General features: G+C 35.2%; 1 protein-coding gene across 7 annotated transcripts in view; it reads right to left on the bottom strand.

Annotated features, from left to right (window-relative positions):
- Positions 1-16,242, bottom strand: part of RYR3 (ryanodine receptor 3) — a 237,272-nt gene that overhangs the window by 117,600 nt on the left and 103,430 nt on the right. For all 7 annotated transcript variants that reach the window (XM_074584986.1, XM_074584985.1, XM_074584984.1 and 4 more), the window contains exons 22-34: positions 15,843-15,946; positions 15,307-15,390; positions 13,407-13,566; positions 12,855-13,002; positions 11,708-11,913; positions 10,799-10,973; positions 9,485-9,693; positions 8,053-8,237; positions 7,247-7,283; positions 6,725-6,885; positions 5,779-5,944; positions 1,465-1,551; positions 863-1,089 (exon numbers count right to left, since the gene is read on the bottom strand). In XM_074584986.1, coding sequence (XP_074441087.1) covers positions 863-1,089; positions 1,465-1,551; positions 5,779-5,944; positions 6,725-6,885; positions 7,247-7,283; positions 8,053-8,237; positions 9,485-9,693; positions 10,799-10,973; positions 11,708-11,913; positions 12,855-13,002; positions 13,407-13,566; positions 15,307-15,390; positions 15,843-15,946 — 1,949 coding nt within the window. The remainder of the gene's footprint in view (positions 1-862; positions 1,090-1,464; positions 1,552-5,778; positions 5,945-6,724; positions 6,886-7,246; positions 7,284-8,052; positions 8,238-9,484; positions 9,694-10,798; positions 10,974-11,707; positions 11,914-12,854; positions 13,003-13,406; positions 13,567-15,306; positions 15,391-15,842; positions 15,947-16,242) is intronic.

The following is a 16,242-nucleotide window of genomic DNA, read 5'->3' on the forward strand; positions in this document are numbered from 1 at the left end:
AGATTATTGACAATTGGTACTCCACAGAAAGAAAAAGGAAAAACGTAAAATAGAGAAGCTTCTTCGGAAACTATGGTAAATTAGAGCTTGTTTTTAAGAGAAATGTATTTGCAGTACGAAAGTCTGCAACAACAGTGTCACTAAACAGTGCCTTTATAGTTTAATGAGGATTACTGTTTCATTTTATTTTTACACAAAACACAGTATTTTACCTCTTTTCTTCAATTCAGTTTTATTAATGATAAATAAAACTGGCTATTGAATTATTAAAAGAAGCTGAAAAATAACTGATAAAAGTACAGCTGTTAAATTATGTTTCCCCTACAATTCTGCTTATAGTTTGATTTGTCACTGGTTACAATATTTGATATTTGGATGTATCTTTATTATCCTCACTCTGAAGATAAAACCTAATGAAAATCTAAGACAGGATCTTGTCAATAAGAATATGAATACTTAATTCATGTAAATTCAGAGCAGATGAAACAGGAACAGATTACGTGTTTTTATTACAGAAAAAATCAGCAAAATATTACTTGCATGCTCTTTTTGATGGTTTTTTTTTCAAGCTGAGAAAATCTCTATGTTTAAAGACCTAGAGATTTAAGACATATTATTTTATAATTTAAATAAAATAAAATAGTCGTGTTTTCTCTTATTTATGCAAATGTCATCACACGGCATTAAAATTATTTAGCCTCTTGTATCTACTTAAATTTCACGACTATGATATTATAGTGGATCAGAAATTCTCAACAACTCCAGTGTAAATATTCTCCAAGGCAGGTTTAACCAATACCCAGATATCAGCTCTCAATATGTTTTGTCCATACCAAGTCATGGTAGTTCCTTCCAAATGTACCTGTTTTCTTCTGGAATATGAAGTGCCATCATCTGCAGAGGTTCCAAACACTGCACGACCCAGCCGTGACGTTCACTGACACGCTCCGTTTCTACTTTTAGAAAGCTGTTTGGCATCCTGCTCCATAAAACAGGAGTAATTGTTTGCACATCAAGACGAGGGGGACACTGAGGAATAGGATTCCTTTCTTCACTTTTAAAAATTGCTGCTGATAAAGGCATGGTATTCTGAAACACATAAAGTGTATTAAAATTCTTTTTGTAACATCTAATTATGAAAAAACCTATAACATCAAAAGGAAGTAAAATTTTTTGATAACAAAGAACTCATAGAAAAACATAACTTATGGCGATAAACAAAATCCATTAAAAACACCCAACATTAAGGGTGTTCTCCCCAAATAATTTTAGTTTATTCTGACAGATGCAGTTTAGATTTGTTGAACAATTAACTTCATATAATAATTACATTTACAGAAGTAAAGGTAAAAGTCAAATGAAAAGTCACACCAATGATTCAATCTTTCTAAAAAAATTCAGCTGAGGAATTTCTGTGGCAGTAAACAGATTTAAAAGAGCAGTTTTATAGAAAATATTTTGTACCTTTAATTTACCAAGTTCAAACTGAACCAGGTTGGTGCTTGTAGGCTGTACAAAAGTTGCTGGAAAAAGCTTTGTGTTTGGTTCAACCTAGAAGAGAAATGAGATTAAAAAATTAAAAAAGGAACAAGAATTTCCTCCCAGAATATGATACCACATAAAATAAATACAATATAGCTTACACTTCGATATCAAATAAGTGCAGACGCTATTCAATTGTTGCTAAGTGTCTACCTGTAGTATACCTCTAATACAGTTATCTAATATAGTATGACTTCGTTTTATAGGCCCAACTAACTTTGAGGCAAGTGTGTCTGCTGCCTTAGGTGCTCTTAGCACCTATAACAAGAACTTTGGTAACGCTACGTGTTGACTCTTTTCAAACATATCCAAATCAAACACCTCATTCTAGAGCAGCTCCTTAAAAATCCAGCCACTTTGAAGCTACGTACTTTGCCTCTTGCTCTAGGAAAAGCACCACAGGCACAGTCTGAGGGTAGAATACAGCTTTTTAGACCACCACACATCTTTTAACGTTCTTTCACATTTTATGCTGAACAAATATTTCACTACCAAAAAAGCACTAAAACAAATTTCTAAGAGAGGGGGAACCAGAGGGAGATAAGAGAGTGAGACGGCATCATTTGGTCAGGATAGTGCAAATCTTTATTTCCTACTGAGATTGAGGTCATGGAACAGATCCTCCTCAGTGCCATTACACGGCACATGCAGGAGAACAGGGTGATCAGGCCCAGTCAGCATGGGTTTGTGAAGGGCAGGTCATGCCTATCAAACCTAATATCCTTCTATGATAAGGTGACCCACTTAGTGGATGAGGGAAAAGCTGTGGATGTTATCTACTTGGATTTTTGCAAAGCTTTTGACACTGTTTCCCACAGCATTCTCCTGGAGAAACTGGCTGCTCATGGCCTGGACAGGTGTACTCTTCGCTGGGTAAAAAACTGGCTGGATGGCCGTGCCCAGAGAGTGGTGGTAAATGGAGTTAAATCCAGTTGGTGTCCAGTCACAAGTGGTGTCCCCCAGGGCTCGGTGCTGGGGCCGGTTCTCTTTAATATCTTTATCAATGATCTGGATGAAGGGATTGAATGCACCCTCAGTAAGTTCGCAGATGACACTAAACTGGGCGGGCGTGTTGATCTGCTTGAGGGTAGGTTGGCTCTGCAGAGTGATCTGGACAGGCTGGACTGATGGGCTGAGACCAATGGTATGAGGTTCAACAAGGCCAAGTGCCGGGTCCTGCACTTGGGTCACAACAACCCCATGCAGCGCTACAGGATTGGGGCAGAGTGGCTTGAAAGCAGCCCGGCAGAAAAGGACCTGGGGGTGTTGGTTGACAGCCGGCTGAATATGAGCCAGCAGTGTGCCCAGGTGGCCAAGAAGGCCAACAGCATCCTAGCCTGTATCAGGAATAGTGTGGTGAGCCGGACTAGGGAAGTGATCATCCCCCTGTACTGGGCACTGGTGAGGCCCCACCTCGAGTACTGCGTTCAGTTTTGGGCCCCTCGCTACAGGAGGGACATTGAGGTGTTGGAGCGTGTCCAGAGAAGGGCTACAAAGCTGGTGAGGGGTCTGGAGGACAAACCTTATGAAGAACGACTGAGGGAGCTGGGGTTGTTTAGCCTGGAGAAGAGGAGGCTGAGGGGAGACCTTATCACCCTCTACAACTACCTGAAAGGAGGTTGTAGAGAGATGGGGGCTGACCTCTTCTCCCTGGTGACAAGTGATAGGACGAGGGGAAACGGGTTCAAGTTACGTCAGGGGAGGTTTAGATTAGATATTAGGAGACATTTTTTCACTGAAAGGGTTATTAAACATTGGAATAGGCTGCCCAGGGAGGTGGTGGATTCACCATCCCTGGAGGTGTTTAAAAAAAGGGTAGATGGGGCACTGAGGGACATGGTTTAGAAGTGGCTCTTGTCAGGGTAGGCTAAAGGTTGGACTCGATGATCTTAAAGGTCCCTTCCAACCTCAACAATTCTATGATTCTAAGTTTCTGATTCATACTCCAAAAGTAGAAGAATGTAATTTTTAAGACCTCAAAGACCTCCAGCTTATAAATTCACAGTGAATCACAATGAATCACAGTGCTTCAGTTTTAAAGTGTCTGTTTGTGTTTGGGATTTTTTTGACATCTACATTTTCCTCACTTCCCCATTACAGCTAGATTCAAAGTCCATCTCAGAGTGGTAACACCAGTTTATTCTGAAGAATCCTCTACAAGATCACCCACGCCTATTGCGTGGGTGAAAAAATAATTCAAAAGATACTTATAGGACAGTATATTATTAAAAAGATTTCAGTGTTCCAGGGTGGCTGAAAAAAGGTACACTCTATCTAATCAATTCAAGGTTTCAGGAGTTCAATTAAATATTTTAATCGCATCATTATGTATTTTGTGTACTACGCATATACTTTATACATACAAAGTACAATTACAATACTTGTGCTGTGAAGGAGTGAAACTCCTAACTTTGGGGAGAGCAAACTATCAAAAATTGCAAAACAATAAACTGAGAATCACAAAAAAAAGAAATAAAAGAATCCATATTCTTTCAGATGAGAAAACAGCTCCAAAACACAATATAACTTAAATAAAATGTAAAATAATATCATATACTTGAAAATCTGTATGCAGAATAAAGGTTTTTCAAAACTATGATTACTCGGATACGCAAAATAATGTAGGGCCAATTATGTACATTCTAATCTTTTTTGATAAGGAAAAAACCCACAAACCTAAATCCAAAAGCAAAGGGTATACTGGACTGAAAGACTCTACTAATAAAATGTGTCTTTTATTTCATTAAAGCCTGAAAGTAACTGACTGAGACAATAAAACTCTCAGCCCATGACCAAAGAGAGATATTTCCTAGTAATATTAACTGAATTTGTCATTTCTAATGTTTTTTGAAGGTCAAAAAACCATTACTAACTCAGAATAAAATAAAGCATCTAGTAAACCAATATTTAAAGTCTCCTTTCTGTTATGAATACATTAACATTGGCCTGACAATTAATGGCAAAATCTGAAATATATATGTATACACTATCTTTGATTTACTTTTCTATTATAGACAGTGGGTTTTTTTCTGAATATCACCACAGCATTCAATATTTAGATCAAGAACTACAGCAAAATTCATTTCTGCTCCTCAATATGTTGACCGGTAGGCCTTTTAGAAAGAAAACAACATCCAAATCTTGTCCCCCTACCTCAGTTAAGAAAACTACAATGTGCAAATGGTTACAAGGTTAGAATAATTATCCTGTAGCCTCTAGACCAGACAAATATCAGTCATTTGCTGCAATTCGGGTGAGAGATTAGATTTAATAAAGGAATTTAAAGATTTTATTTTATGGTAAAAATATTCAGGGAATGAAAATGAAAACTACATACGACTATTTTCACTACTTTCAAATATAGATAAAAGATTTAAATTACATAAAAAAAGCAAAGGTTGAGAAATATTTCACCCTCAGGCATAACACTCCTGTTGGAATACACCACTATATCTTTACAGGAGGTGCTGGGTGTTCTAGGTTTCCAACAGACCAGGTGCTAACAGGTTTACTGAAAAACATTTCCAAAAGCAACTCCAGGTATTTTCCACGGAAAAGAGAAGGAAAAAAAAGAGAAACAATTGTATTTTCTGAGATTATTTTAAATTTAGTACAAAGAATGTGGTTATATTAACTGCAAGTCATAAGAGGAAATACCTGAAAGTGTTTTTTACACTAAAAGCAGTAACAGACATTTTCTACGTCTATATTTTCCTAGATTTCTTTCCCAAATCAGAAAAACAGGTAAAGGCTGTTCCATGAAAAAAAACCCAAAACCAACAAAAACAAAAAATAAAAACAAATAAAAAAACCCCCACAAAAAACCAACCACCAAACTTCGATGGTTTTGTTCAGAAGCTGTCATATTGATTTGTATGTAGCCAAAAAAACAGCAAAGCATAGGGCTTGAGCACTTTCATCTCCCATTTTCTTTCCCCAGGATATTGACATTTAATATCCTCCCAGCATGCACTAACGTCTCTGAGCGCTCTTACAACATATACCAAAATTACAGCTGCTAGATCATCTTCCACCCCTGTTTATAGGCTGTGTGCAACCCTGCCACATTCATTTTCAATGGAGTTGAATAACAATAATAAGGGAAAAAACCGAATAACACAGAAAACATGTTACTGTCACACAGTGTTCACTTAGATTTCTGAACAAGAAAAAACAATTTTAGAATAGCATCAAAATGACCAGCTATTAGTTAGCTTCCTGAAAATCTGATAATACCTGATAACAAGTGCCAAGCTCTTTTCCATTGGCTGTGAACGACAACATTCCAGTAGCCAGGTCAACAAAGCATCCAATTTCTAAATCAACATTGCTGCGACCTGATCTCTGGGAATTAGCAATTATATCTCCTCCCCAAACCATGTAGCAATTGCTGCGCTTCACACTGAAAGAACAGCAAGAACAAAGAGAACAAATCATAGGTCACAGTGAACTTGAATAAGTATTCAGTGAAAACAGACTTTTCAATGGAGTAATAGTTAGAGATCCTCAAAGGTCCTTGTGCTGCTATTAGTTTTGTTTTCTCATTAACAAACACCCTTTTTTTAAGAACATAAGCATCATGGGTAAGGGATCATAAAATCATAGAATGGTTTAAGGTGGAAGGGACCTTAAAGATCATCTAGTTCCAACCCCCCTGCCCTGGGCAGGGACACCTCCCGCTAGACCAGGCTGCTCAAAGCCCCATCCAGCCTGGCCTTGAACACTTCCAGGGATGGGGCATCCACAATTTCTATGGGCAACCTGGTCCAGTGTCTTGCCATGCTCAGAGTAAAGAATTTCTTCCTAATAGCTAATCTAGGCTAAAAGCACCTTTTTTTTTTGTTCCTTTTTTTATAATTATGAAACAATTTCACATGCTTCTGTGTGCTTATGTAAGATACATTAGAATGAGTAACAGGTTCATCCACAGTGACCAAACATGGATGTTAAAAGAAAGACGCGCCACAAAACATTCTTTCAAACAGAACATTAAATATACTAACTTTAACAATTTTATGTAAAACACATTCATATATAAATGAGCACAGAACACTCCTACTCCATCATCAATTTTATTATTAGTTTAAATTAAAGTTTAAAATAACATCAAGCTTGTGAAAAAATTAACTTTTGAACAACATATTAAAATACAATGTTTAATAAGTGATAAATAAATCCATACCTTTCATGAACCCTGCCTCTCTCATCACCTAAAGTAACTGTCACTGTACAATTTTTATTTAGGTCAAAATTCTCACTGTAAAAATGATAGTCTGGTGTTACCCATCCAACCCAGACAAAGGATGGGTCTTGTCCAGCAAATATTCGAAGTGAATAAAAATACTGAAAAGAGGAAAAGAACATATTAGTAATAGAAACTGAAATTATTTTATCAAGGAATACTCAAATAGTGATTAAAACATCTCCTATATATCAAACTTCAATAATAGTAATTCAACGTTCTCTTAATAAGTCATTTAAAATGCTCATGGATTAAAAAAACAGACTAGTGGTTTAAGAGTGAGGCTTGTGCCTCAAGTCATACAACTCTGGGGCATTATTATTTATACACAATGTTATATCAAATGACAGCAAATGATTAAGAAGGCTTCTTTCAACAGATCAGTTTCGAAAGAATGTGCTGCCATGACTAAATCTACTTCAGAAACTAAGAAGAACTAAGTATCTCAATGTATTTACCTACCGTAGTAGAAGGAGCAGCGATTTCTTGGCTGTGCTTTCTAAAGATAAAGGAACATCATCATTAAATTAGTTGAAAAAAGAGAGAAGTAGTAAAAAAAGTTCTGATTATTAAACTAAGTGTACTTACAAGCTAACTCATGTTTGCTGGGTACTGAGTATGCATGAGTAAATTAAGTATGCAAAGACTGTACAGGATACAGATATACACCCAAAATAACTGATTGCAGTTAAGACTGAGGCGGGGGGAAGAGACAGATTTACAGCAATTAACTAAAGATTAAGGCAATGCTGGAAGGTGCTGAACTCAGTAGTACCTGGTATCTTTAAAAATTTGTCCCACAATCTTTTTAGTCACTTATCCAATGACAATGGACTATTGAACAATAATGCAGATGAGCATTAATCCAGTGGGCAAAAGATTCTGATCTGTTTTTCCAGCCTGGCTGAAGAGCTTTGCAAATCCCAATGATTTTGAAAAGATGGCAGTTGCTTAGCAATGAATAACTATCAGGCCCTTCTTCAGAAATGGTCGTCTCTTGTCTGGATATGACATTCTGCAGCAAAATTCTGTTATAAATTTATTTATATGTATAAATATATTTATTTGTATATATATATAATATATATTTATGTATAAATTTATTAAAACCATCAAGAACAAAAAATCTCAGTAACATGCATCCTATTACAGTGTGTGCTTAGTGCAAAAACAAGTATGAAATCTTGAGTGTACAATAATAAAGAATAATGGAACGTGTTACATTTACATTGAGAGCATGAAATAGGATAATTAAACCCAAACCTAACCGTTTTTGGAAAACATCAGATGAGGCATTTTCCACACCCATGCCGAAGTTGAATGATGAGCGGAACTCAATGGGCATACTCAAACGACAATATATCATGTCTGAATTGCTGTTCTGCGTGCCAAATGTTTTGTGAGTAACTTTTAGCCGAGGTGGACTCTCAATGGTGCCATCAATTCTCCATATCTAAAAATAATAGAAATAATTTTAAGATTATACTATTCCAAGAAAAACACTGAAAACTTTCAACTAAGCAATTAGAGGATGAGATAACAAAGAGTCAACTTAAATTTTTTGAAATTAATTAATTTCAGAACTACGCAACCTTCTTCTCTGCCAGGGAATCTAGCCTGAAGAGCGAGGGAAGCAATAGATTCAGTATATCCTGACTATAGTAAATATTTGTTCCATACAACACTTTCAAAAAAAAAAAGAAAGTATAGATTTTATTAAATTAATTCACTTAGAGTCCACAAGACATTGAAAAATTACTTCACAAGAATCAGTAGTTTTCTACAAGAAGAAATATCAATTAGAATCCTTCAGATGATCATTATGAAGTCTGTGTCTGATATTATTTTCCCTTGTGCTGACATAGTGAGTATGCTTTTAAACACAGTGATAGGAACATTTCAAAAACTTTTAAAGATAGGAACACAGTTCAAATGATCCTGATAAACTGAAAAAAATGCTGAGATAATTTACTTGGAATTCAGTGAAGCGTATTTTGTTCAAGAAGGAAACGTTCAAAGATGAGTATTAGGGAATAATTGGCTTAACACCTAAATTAAAGTAAATGGCCTAGGGATTATAGTAAAAAAAATGATCAGGAATTCAAACATCCCTTTGTGGAAAATATTAATATGGAATATTTTATACAAAACATAGGATATATATTACTCCGCCCTAGAGTAGATTAGTTAGGGAGCTGTGGAATTCCTATCACAGGTGCATTATAGGAATGAATGAAACAGACACCACTTAGCAATACCACAGGTAACATTTAAATGTCCCTCAGATTAGCGAAGTGGACTAAATCAGTCTCCGTTTCAGTGATGCTGCATTCAACTATACAAATTTTAGATATTTAAGAAAAATGCATAGTACAGAAGGTTTAAAAAAATTAAAGTGAACGTAAGGTAGAATATAAGAAATGGTTCTAGGAAATCACAACTGACATGTTTCAAGTAGCTAACCACAACAACATAAATTATGTTGTTATATAATAGAACAGCTAGGTATACCCATACAAGTGGTAATACTACTATAAATGAAGTTGGGGATAGACAAGATCATCTGGAATTATTTAAGAGTGACTTAATAGATTTATATGACAAACTATCTGATGACAGTAAGTATTAGTAAGGGTTTAATGTCTCAGCTTGCTAAACAAACAGTTGATAAACAGGTGTCTCCCTAACATGTAATGTTACCTCAATGTGAGGATGATTTTTTGGCACATTGACAAATGTCGGTAAGCGTTTACTAAACCACATAGCAACATCTCGGTTCATGTTGACAGCGAAAGGTTCAAAACCTTCTTGAAGGCCGCACATTGTATAATATTTGAATGTACTGGCATCCATTCCAAGGTTCATACGACCAATCTGAGATAGACCCAGTGCACAAATTGGAACAAAACCTAAGGAAACGATACAACAACAACAAACCCAACAGTAATTTATTTGAGAACACAAGGATTCTATTTTAGATCCATCAAATGTGAACTAAACTTCTGCTCCTACACGTAATGCACATGAAGTGATGAGAGTAGCAAGGATTTAAAGTCACCTTAAATACTAATTTCTACGTTCAATATAATCGCTACCAAAACCCCTGAGGATTTAGGCAATAAATGGACATTACACACACTATCCCATTTATTTAAACATTAAACCAGTTTCACAATTGTTATTAGTAAGTAGCAGTGATTTATGAAAAAAACAAACAAACAAAAAACACCCCAAAAATGTGAAGTAAAGAGGTAGGTTTGTCAACAATCAGATTTGAAAACCCAACATTTGATCAAGTCAGTTATTCATTTATTAGAAGAATCAGTTATCTTCATCATTTTTAGACTAATAAACATGCCTTTATACAATGAATTGGACACTGGAAGACAATCTTGGCTAGATCAAAGTTATTAATAAATACTAAGTATGCTCTCTGAGGGTCAATAGGACTTTAAGATGACGTTCAGGTATCTCAGTTCATCTGTTTAAAATTTAGTTTGTCATCAGTAGCTATAAATTTGTTGCCAACTTTCATCCCTCCATCATTCATGATGGAAAAATACACACTTCTTTAATGCTGTCATTTTTTGTAACCAAACGTTTTTGGTCTCCGTATACCTGCAGCAGTCAACAGACAGGGATAAAAGGCTGTTGAATTATTTCTTCATCTCTCAAGAAAGAGAACTGGGAGCAAATTTAGGGAAAAGCCAAAAGTTCAACTTCTAAAGGAGACATTTTCTCTCCTACACTTTAACTTTACACCTTCGAAAAAGCTCTCTTAAGGCAGCCTCTCATTCTCTACCATTAGAAAACTGTATCAATGGTCAGACCTAAGAGAGACAGTGAGCAATTGCAAAATCTTCTTGCAATTACTAACGAGCATGAAGCTACTACTACATGAAGGCTCACATAAGTGAAATACTCAGCTCACCAAGCTGTTATGACAGACTAGTTTTTCTAGTTTTTGTTTTGTTTTGTCTTCTCATAACCATGTAACTATAAAAAGAAAATTACCACTTTCTATTCCAAAGTCAGCAAATGCAAGTTCTGAACCTTTACTGGTTATAAGCAACTCTCCATTCAGAGTAAAGATAATTGATTTATCATCCAAGTTTATCATACAGCCAACAACATCTCCTGGTTGCCAGCTTCGTCCAAAGAATCCGCTGCCTTGATGCCAACGCTGGCCCTAAAAAAAATAAAAATAACCACAATAAACACCATGCTAAAATTAAAAAAAACACAAAATGAAGTCAAACAAACAAATATTTCACTTTCCAGGATCTCAAAGTAATTTACAAATGGTATTGATCATGGCTTTCAGATAATGAATTTGATGATTATCTTAGTTATTTCACCTGGAGAAACAAAGGCACCCTAACTTCAGTAAAATACAATCAGCAATTTAGAATCTGGATGATAACCACTGTTCACTGGATTCCACTCTCACATGCAGTTTCATTATCATCCTGGTCCTTTTAGGAGTCAAGTTTGGGAAGAAAGAATGTGCAGAAAGCAGAGAACACATAAAACAGAAATCAGAACTGTGCTTCTCTCTTCTGGGAAAACAGAACTGTGGTTGTCTCTTCCGGTCATTGAAGAAACTTTGTTTTAGTTTGTAAAACACCACTTAGGAAAAAAAAAAGGAAGTGAATGCTGTACTTTGTTTATGCTTACAACACACTTCTTTACTCAGTTGGGTATATTCTAGGAAGATAGATCTAAATCAACACACCTTTGTTAGCATAATTTCAACGATCAGAACCAAAATGCAGATACTATCAAGCATGAAACAGAGCTCAGAGACATCTCTATATGTATCGAAAATATTCCAGTAGTTGACCTGGAGTACACAGATGCAACCTACACTGTAGTTCTCTGCCTAGTCTATTCATACGTCAAAAAAGATAAAGATGTACTGACTTTGCTTCCTTCAAATACAAATGCTTGGTCATCAGCTCCCAACTCTATGTCAGGTCGACAGCCTGGCCTGGCCCAGCCAACACGCATATCTCCACCTGTCACAGCTTCAAATTCAAAGTACCACTTTCCAGACTTCACTGCGTAAGACTGTTCTACTCTGAAAAATCTTATCTTGTCGATGCTGACTTTTTCCACTGTTTGGTCAGCTGCAAAAATAAACAGAGAAAAAATAAAACCCACCTTTCATAATTAGATGAAACTATAAATGCCACTGTTTAGATTTTCATCTCTGTATTTTCTATCTCTGAAAACAGCTATTATCTACCATTGCATGTTTTAAGAACCTTCATAGTAAATGTTAAAAAAGGAGGAACAGTAATCAGCAGACAGAGGCTAGCGCATTCTAACTCTATACAGGATGAGTGATTATCTGCTGTTTAGAATCAGAATATTTCAAAGCATTACTCAACGCAGAGCCCTAAACACAAAACTGACTAAAGGAAACCTCAGAAGTGTGAGATTACTACATGCAATGCAATCTGATGCAATAATGCAGTATTACAATACAGCAAAATACTTTTTACAAAAGTCAATACATTTAGAACGTTTTAAAGAAATTATCTAATAAGTTTTGTTTGGGTTTGGATTTTTGTCAAAAAATTACAGTGGTATAGCAAATATGGAGAAACATTTCAGATCAAATTTCTGCTCCTGATTTCAATAAAAAAAAATTATTGAACTTGGTGCACTTCTTTGACTACTTCTTAAGAAGTGAGTTTGACTTGAAGTAGTCAAACCTGATCTGCATACCATGTAAAAAAATTCTTTTCAATTAATCCCGTATTATTTGTTTCTTTCATTATTTCCAAACAAAAACCAGTACATCCACTCACACTCCAGATTTTCTCCATTCTAAAAATCATGGAAGTTAGAATTATCATACCATTAACGACAAGCAATCTTTTAAAAAAACATCATTAATATCAAGTCATTTACAAAGTATATTTGCACCTTTCATTAAAGTCCACTGCAAAGGTATGCTACTATTAATTCATATCTTGTTTTCCCTATCTATTTCAGTGTTTTATGGGTTTTTTTCTGAGCACTAAGGGAAAAAAAGGCCACAATTCTTACTGAAAGTACATACCTATCTCTTGGTCAGGTGGCTCAATACTATAACCATAGCCCGCAAATGTTCTAACAGCTTCACGGAGGCTATCTCTGTTTGATTTTTTAGTACGTTCATCTAATAATGCATATGGCACTAGCCGAGGATTACGTTTGTTCTTAAGATCCTAAAAAGGGTTATAAAAAATAACAAGAAAACTGTGTTTAAACATCACAAATATTTCATATAATGAGACAGAATGTATTCTGAAATAATGTTAAGATTACAGGAAAGAAATAATATTGATGAAGAACAGTTCTATGAATGCAAGCCCAATTGTTAATAATATTAAAAACCTAAAGACAAGAATGGAAGAGAAGTATGGAGATACCTTCTCATACAGCCTGCAGCTGCAGGCACGCAAGGTCTGACAATCTACTCAGGCTTCTTTTCCTGCTCCCCACACCCTCTAACTTTTCCAGACATTACACGACATTCAGTACCTATCCTCCTATTTAACGCTCCAAACTGATGTTCTAGGAAACAAAATCTCACGTTTTTCACTTTAAATGCGTGTAAAGAAGTCCTTACCTGCTGAATGCCATAGGTCCATCCTTGCTTTATTCTATCTTTTGCCCAGACATTATGTGCATTTTCTGCTAGTCTGTCAACTAGAAATTCTTGGGAAGGTAACAATTTCACTTCAGAAAGATCAAGAGGGGCAGGTTTATATCCATTTGACATCATGTAACTGTAAGTCAACAAATGAAAACAGAAAGTCAAGATACCGTACTGATGGTATTTAAAGTTTTCTATGTGGCATTCATAGGGTGGGGTTCACTTTTTCTCTCCATTTTTCAATCTCCTACTCTCCCATTTCTTTGCAAAAATCCTACATTGCATTTGGTCATGGACTAGGATATAAATTGTATTCTAGCAGAGAGTCTCATTTTCCACCTACTTGCACCCTATCTAATTGAATGTGACCTAGATCCATATGTGCATCCCTAAATAGTTAATATGAAAAAAACAAATTTTTTCTTAAATAAGTACTCTTTAAATAGTTTTTATATTCGTCATTTAAACCTTTCAAGTAATTTCTGCATCATCTGCAATCTGCATCATGCATCATCTGCATGATGGTTATTTATGAAATTATTTTTATGCATTATTAAGTATGGTATTTTTTATATACCATAATACTGATTGTGTTATCATTTTTCCAACAAGAAGAAAACATATTTTAACTATTGTTTCTCCCAGTATTTCATCAAATAGTAATTTTATTAGTTTTTTAGTAGTAGGTATTACCCTCTCCAACCCTTCACATAGTGTAAAGACTACTCTGCGGTTTTAGACATATGCAGACTCTCTCTTGCTCAAATCAGATCATTTCCATTTGCTAGGATGATTCATATAGGCAGTAGATATTTTAACAAGAGTCAGAAACCAAGGTTTATTTGTTCTGTTACTGAAGACAATAGTACCAAAACAGCATTATGATTGACTGCCTGCAGTATGAACCTTGGAAAGGTCCTTTTTCCCTTTTTTAAATTAATGCCATCAACTGGATCAAGATTACCATCGCCATATCATAAAACTATTTATTTTTCTGGTCTCTTTAAAAACCTAATTTTGTTTCTCATGGATAAAGCTGTTTCAGGAAAAAAGACATCTTGCAAGTTGATAAACTGATGTGCAATGGCAGGTATCCAAATCCCCATCTCCAAGTTTTGTTGCAGGACAGGGCTTTAATCTGTCCCAGGAGGATTACAGAATCCCCACAGACAAGGCTAAATTAGAGATGTAATTCTTGATTAATCTTCGCCACTGATGACTTAAAGATGTCTAAATAAAAAAAAGATCGGACTGCCATAATTTAGCTACTAAACAAAAAATTAAAGGAAAAACCCAACTGTATTTTATGCAATAATCTACATATGCACATTTCTTAGAAATGTACAACATTATAAGAACAGTAATTTTCTATTTTTTTTCTCTTCTTTAAAGAGATGCAGTAATAATGTCTCCAGAAATTATGTATCTTGAACAAACCTTTTCTTGAAGGGGAGGGAAGGAGAAGTGCAAATCAAAACAGGAGTTATGGGAACATGGTATACCCTCTTCCAAGTAGATCAATTTACCATCATATACATGTATTGTTCTTTGCTATGTGATAGAAAAGCACTGAAATGTTGCTTTTAACCTTGAAGTATCTATTCTAAGATCATGTAACACACATGTAACTGCATGTGGTTTAAGTATGTCACTACTTGTGTCTCTGTGAATCACACTACAAGGTGATGTAATGCAGCAGTATTCACAGTCAACCACCATCACAGCCAAGCTAATGGACCAACCATGTGGTCTCTAAGTCCATATCCAGTATGGGGTTCACATCAAGTATTTTTTAAATGATCTTACAATATTTTTGTTTAGTTAATACCCTGTAGTTACAAATAACATATAATATTTATCATAGGGTACATACTTTTTAGGAAGTTTGACTTTTTTAAGATCTTCCTCAGCTGCTGGATGAGCATGAACAATGTGACATCCAAGGGCCAAAAGGGTTCTGCCAACATAAAAAATAGCAGTAGTGAAACACAACATTACAGTGCTCACCCATTTTATACATTTCTTTTTGTTTTAGTATAAATACGCAGAACTAATGATATTTAAAAACCAGGGAAGTCATTCAAAATAATGGAATTTCAAAACCCAAATATTCTAACTTATCAAAAATAACAAATAAAACCTTCAAAGTCTAAAAATGTACAAATCTGTGGGTTGAAAGTTATGCCACTTTATTAAAACCAACAGGATTTGGTGGTGGTGTTTTCTTTCTATCTCTGTAGAGATAAGATTTTTCTAAATCGCTCTGAATGTGTTCCTGGAACTTCTAGTGAAGTTAGCAGAACACACTTTGAATGAGATATTCTAATGTTTTTATATCTTACAACAGTATGAAGTCTTTGAATAAAAATTAAAAAAACAACTTTATTTTCTTTTAAATTCAAAGCTCACTTGAGAGTTTCAGTTGACATTTGTAGATTATAATTCTTCTCTGTTTCAGGTAATTTTGAGAATTCCACAAGACAAGGATGATGCCTTTTATTATCATCCCGTATCTGTAACAAAGCAACAGAAAAGAGTACTTTCCTGATACCAGACCCAAGCCAGAATCAGAGTAAAAAAATCAATTAATTCTTTGCAATAATGAAGACATCGTAAGCAATACCATTTATCTTTGCTCAGTGACAGTTACTCAACATTGTATAAATGAACTTTCCCATGATTCCTTTATAATGCACACTGTAAGTTCTCCTCCATAGCCAACAAAATCAGAAAAAATATAGCTATTTCATGTGTTCTGCATAAATACACGAAACACAAGAAAGCAAGCTTGCAAACTCAATGAACATTT

This window comes from Larus michahellis, chromosome 4 (assembly GCF_964199755.1).
Source record: "Larus michahellis chromosome 4, bLarMic1.1, whole genome shotgun sequence".
NCBI classification, from domain to species: domain Eukaryota; kingdom Metazoa; phylum Chordata; class Aves; order Charadriiformes; family Laridae; genus Larus; species Larus michahellis.